Source organism: Oncorhynchus kisutch, linkage group LG16, assembly GCF_002021735.2.
Source record: "Oncorhynchus kisutch isolate 150728-3 linkage group LG16, Okis_V2, whole genome shotgun sequence".
NCBI classification, from domain to species: Eukaryota; Metazoa; Chordata; class Actinopteri; order Salmoniformes; family Salmonidae; genus Oncorhynchus; species Oncorhynchus kisutch.
The window spans coordinates 9,007,173-9,012,039 of NC_034189.2; the positions used below are offsets into that span (position 1 = coordinate 9,007,173).

The 4,867-nt window shown below is 49.5% G+C and overlaps 1 protein-coding gene across 1 annotated transcript in view; it reads left to right on the top strand.

Annotated features, from left to right (window-relative positions):
• The first annotated feature begins 1,099 nt into the window (after window positions 1–1,099).
• The window catches only part of gpha2 (glycoprotein hormone subunit alpha 2), a 9,741-nt gene continuing 5,973 nt past the window's right edge, over window positions 1,100–4,867 (top strand). The window contains 2 exon segments of the mRNA XM_031791745.1: window positions 1,100–1,233; window positions 4,493–4,617. Of these exon segments, the coding sequence (XP_031647605.1) occupies window positions 4,512–4,617 (106 nt within the window). The 5' untranslated portion in view covers window positions 1,100–1,233; window positions 4,493–4,511.

The window sequence follows — 4,867 nt, forward strand, 5'->3', positions numbered from 1 at the left end:
GACCCACAGTATGTGTCTCCTCAATATCTCAGACCCACAGTATGTGTCTCCTCAATATCTCAGACCCACAGTAGGTGTCTCCTCAATATCTCAGACCCACAGTAGGTGTCTCCTCACAATATCTCAGCCTACCAGTCTTCTGCACACTCCCACTTGACCCAAACCCACAGTATCTCCTTACCCAACCCTGCCCATGGAAACCCAGGCATGACTCTGGACAGAGCCTTGACTGTGTGTGTGTGTGGGGGGGGGGGCATTGTAACACAGAGCAGATCTACCAACCGCAAACATATTGTATAAGCAGTCATGTACACAGATACCCATATTCATAGGGGGGGGGGGGGGGTATTGGACAGAGCAAGGAGCAGCCCCTAGTGTCATTCTGGCAATGGCCCAGTGGGCCTGTCTAAATTGGCTGGATTTTACATCAGATGATCATTATTTGGCTTGGGGGCCTTAAGGAAAGAAAATGTGGTAGCTAGAAATGCCTGGGCCGAATTCTGATCCCAGTTCGCCCCTGAAAGGTGTGTGTGTGTGTGTGTGTGTGTACAGTTCTGTAATGTGTTTTCTTACTGTTGTGGCCGGTGATGTAAAACGTCTCTACTTTTCCCCTCCATGTGTGCTGTCTCCCAACCCTCCTCCGTACTGCCCTTTACAACGGGGGAGAAGCACTGCCCTTTACCAGGGCACGCGAGAGAGACGTGTTGGATTTTAGGTTTTCTGTAGGTGAAGTGAGTGAGTGTGAGAGAGAGAGAGAGGTGCAAAACTGGAAGGTATACTTACAGTGAACAGGAAATGAGGGGTCCACACACACAGAGAGACCGAGACAGAGAGAGAGAGAGAGAGAGACCGGAGAGAGAGAGAGGAGAGAGAGAGAGACAGAGAGAGAGAGAGAGAGAGAGACCGAGAGAGACCAAGAGAGAGAGAGAGAGAGAGAGACAGAGACCCGAGAGAGACAGAGAGACCGAGAGAGAGAGAGACAGAGACCCGAGAGAGACAGAGAGACCGAGAGAGAGCGAGACAGAGAGAGAGAGAGACAGAGACCCGAGAGAGACAGAGAGAGGGAGGGGCTAGCAGTGACTGACTGTGGGTGTGACTAAAGGCGTGACTCCGCCTTTTCTCCTGTTTACCTGAGGAGCTACAAATAGCAGTGTAAGAAGTAGGAACACACCTGTCACTGCTGCTGCCGTCGACTCACCTGGACTGAAGAAACCACACACCACACCTTTACAGGTAACACTAGCGCCTCACACACACACACCTGAGAATTACTGTACAGGTTCTGACTTGTAGAGCTTGTTGCACATTGTTAATTGTGTGTATTTTGTATTTTCTTCACATATTTAGGATATATTATATTGTTAGAGACTGGAGGCTTTTTTGGGGTTTCAATTCTGTCTGTCTCTGTCTGTCTGTGACAATATAAGAGCTGCATGAACGGCTCAGTGAGTCACATGCCTTTAGTCTGTGTTTTACACAAAATAGAAAATTATTCAATTTATCCATGGAATTGTGCGCAATCAATATCTCAAATTAAAATCTCTGGGTGACAATAGGAAGTCAATGGTTTGGTGTGTTTCAGATAAATCTGGTCGTGTAAGTTTTGCATTTGCAGTCTAAACGTTATTGGGATCTGTGTTCTACACTAAGAGTTTTGTCAAGAGCTTCAGTAACACAGGTAGTTTTGCCAGACAGGACTATCAGTAACACAGGTAGTTTTGTCAAGAGCTTCAGTAACACAGGTAGTTTTGTCAAGAGCTTCAGTAACACAGGTAGTTTTGTCAAGAGCTTCAGTAACACAGGTAGTTTTGTCAAGAGCTTCAGTAACACAGGTAGTTTTGTCAAGAGCTTCAGTAACACAGGTAGTTTTGTCAGACAGGACTATCAGTAACACAGTTAGTTTTGCCAGACAGGACTATCAGTAACACAGGTAGTTTTTCCAGACAGGACTATCAGTAACACAGGTAGTTTTTCCAGACAGGACTATGAACAGAGTATGATGGATAAACATTGAGTTCTATGTCGGTCACTTGGGATCTGTGCTCGTAACTCAGACTTTCAAACCAACAATATTTATTAGATCGGAACAAACACACATAAAACAGAGTAACATTTAATCAACCACCTGAAACACTTTTGGCAGAGACTAAACGATGCATGTGACCACAGAGGACACGCAACCACTCAAATGACACAAAACGCATACACGACACACTCACACAACACACACAAGATGTACGACACGCACAACACACGCACGACAAACGCACCAACACCATTCATACACACACTCCGAGGCACGGAAACCCCACTGGGTCCCAATAGAGGAAAAAGCGGGGTAGTCCCTGTCAGGGATCGCCTGGTTAATTTGATGTAGCGTAATAATAGCTTCCCTAGGCGATTCCCGTCGCCACGGCGCTCCCGAGACTGGAAAAGACAGGAGGTCAGGTCGGGAACACAGAATTACAGAACAGAATTCCCAGGAAAACATGACTTAACTGTTTTTGTGTTAAATACAAGTGGTGGTGTAGGGGGGAGGTGTAGGGGGGTAGAAGTGGTGGTGTAGGGGGGGGGGGTAGAAGTGGTGGTGTAGGGGGGGTAGAAGTGGTGGTGTAGGGGGGTGGTAGAAGTGGTGGTGTAGGGGGGTGGTGTAGGGGGGGTAGAAGTGGTGGTGTAGGGGGGGGTAGAAGTGGTGGTGTAGGGGGGGTGTAGGGGGGGTAGAAGTGGTGGTGTAGGGGGGTAGAAGTGGTGGTGTAGGGGGGTAGAAGTGGTGGTGTAGGGGGGTAGAAGTGGTGGTGTAGGGGGTGGGTAGAAGTGGTGGTGTAGGGGGGTGGTGTAGGGGGGTAGAAGTGGTGGTGTAGGGGGGTAGAAGTGGTGGTGTAGGGGGGGGTTGTAGGGGGGGTAGAAGTGGTGGTGTAGGGGGTAGAAGTGGTGGTGTAGGGGGGGTAGAAGTGGTGGTGTAGGGGGGTAGAAGTGGTGGTGTAGGGGGGTAGAAGTGGTGGTGTAGGGGGAGGTAGAAGTGGTGGTGTAAGGGGGTAGAAGTGGTGGTGTAGGGGGGTAGAAGTGGTGGTGTAGGGGGAGGTAGAAGTGGTGGTGTAGGGGGGGTAGAAGTGGTGGTGTAGGGGGGAGGTGTAGGGGGTAGAAGTGGTGGTGTAGGGGGGTAGAAGTGGTGGTGTAGGGGGGGTAGAAGTGGTGGTGTAGGGGGGGTAGAAGTGGTGGTGTAGGGGGGGTAAGAAGTGGTGGTGTAGGGGGGTAGAAGTGGTGGTGTAGGGGGGGTAGAAGTGGTGGTGTAGGGGGGTAGAATGGTGGTGTAGGGGGGGTAGAAGTGGGTGGTGTAGGGGGGGTAGAAGTGGTGGTGTAGGGGGGTAGAAGTGGTGGTGTAGGGGTGTAGAAGTGGTGGTGTAGGGGGGTAGAAGTGGTGGTGTAGGGGGGTAGAAGTGGTGGTGTAGGGGGGTAGAAGTGGTGGGTGTAGGGGGGTAGAAGTGATGGTGTAGGGGGGTAGAAGTGGTGGTGTAGGGGGGGGGTAGAATGGTGGTGTAGGGGGGGTAGAAGTGGTGGTGTAGGGGGGGTAGAAGTGATGGTGTAGGGGGGGGTAGAAGTGATGGTGTAGGGGGGGTAGAAGTGGTGGTGTAGGGGGGGGTAGAAGTGGTGGTGTAGGGGGGGTAGAAGTGGTGGTGTAGGGGGTAGAAGTGGTGGTGTAGGGGGGGTAGAAGTGGTGGTGTAGGGGGGGTTAGAAGTGGTGGTGGTAGGGGGGGGGGGGTAGAAGTGAAGGTGTAGGGGGGGGTAGAAGTGGTGGTGTAGGGGGGGTAGAAGTGGTGGTGTAGGGGGGGTAGAAGTGGTGGTGTAGGGGGGGTAGAAGTGGTGGTGTAGGAGGGGCTTAAATGAACTCACGGGCCACGCCCCTTTGTTCTATCCTTGAGAGTTTAATCCACGGGGCCACAGTGTGTGAGTCACAGAAACGTTTCTCAAACCATTTGATCAAATCAGATGTTCAGATGTTCAATCTGGTGCTGTGGAGCGAGCTTTAGGCTTAGTAGCTGAGGGTGTGTGTGTGTGTAGGGGGGGTAGAAGTGGTGGTGTAGGAGGGGCTTAAATGTGTGTGTGTGTGTGTGTGTGTGTGTGTGTGTGTGTGTGTGTGTGTGTGTGTGTGTGTGTGTGTGTGTGTGTGTGTGTTGTAAAAAAGAGGCTTTATAAAAACACGTGATTTGATCTGACATATATACCTGCAGGTCGAAGGTCAGGGGCTGACAATAAAGGCACTTAGACACTGGTCAGATGTAAAGATGGACACCTGAACATTCCCCCTCAGAAAAACAATGTTGTGATCATACTTGATCAAACAATCAGGAAAAACGTGTAGTTTGAGAGGATAAAATGGTATTTTATGTGTTAAAGGTTTAGTGAGTAATGCACAAGCAGAATGGAATTCACTTTAAATTGTCAATAATTACCTGCCTGATTCTTAACTCTCTGTTCTGTTTGTCCCTTGCAGACCACTGTCCTCTGTCGTCATGTGTCAGTGGTTGACCTCTAGCCTCTGTGTTGTGATGCTGCTGCTGTGTCCAGTCAGTTTCAGCTACGAGGGGCTCAGCCCAGGACCTGGCTGTCATCTATACCGTGAGTTGAATATAACACACACACACACACACACACACACACACACACACACACACACACACACCACACACACCACACACACACACACACACACACACACACACACACACATATATATATATAATACACACACATATATAATACACACACACACACTATATATATACACACACACACACACATATATATATATAATACACACACATATATAATACACACACACACTATATATATACACACACACACACAC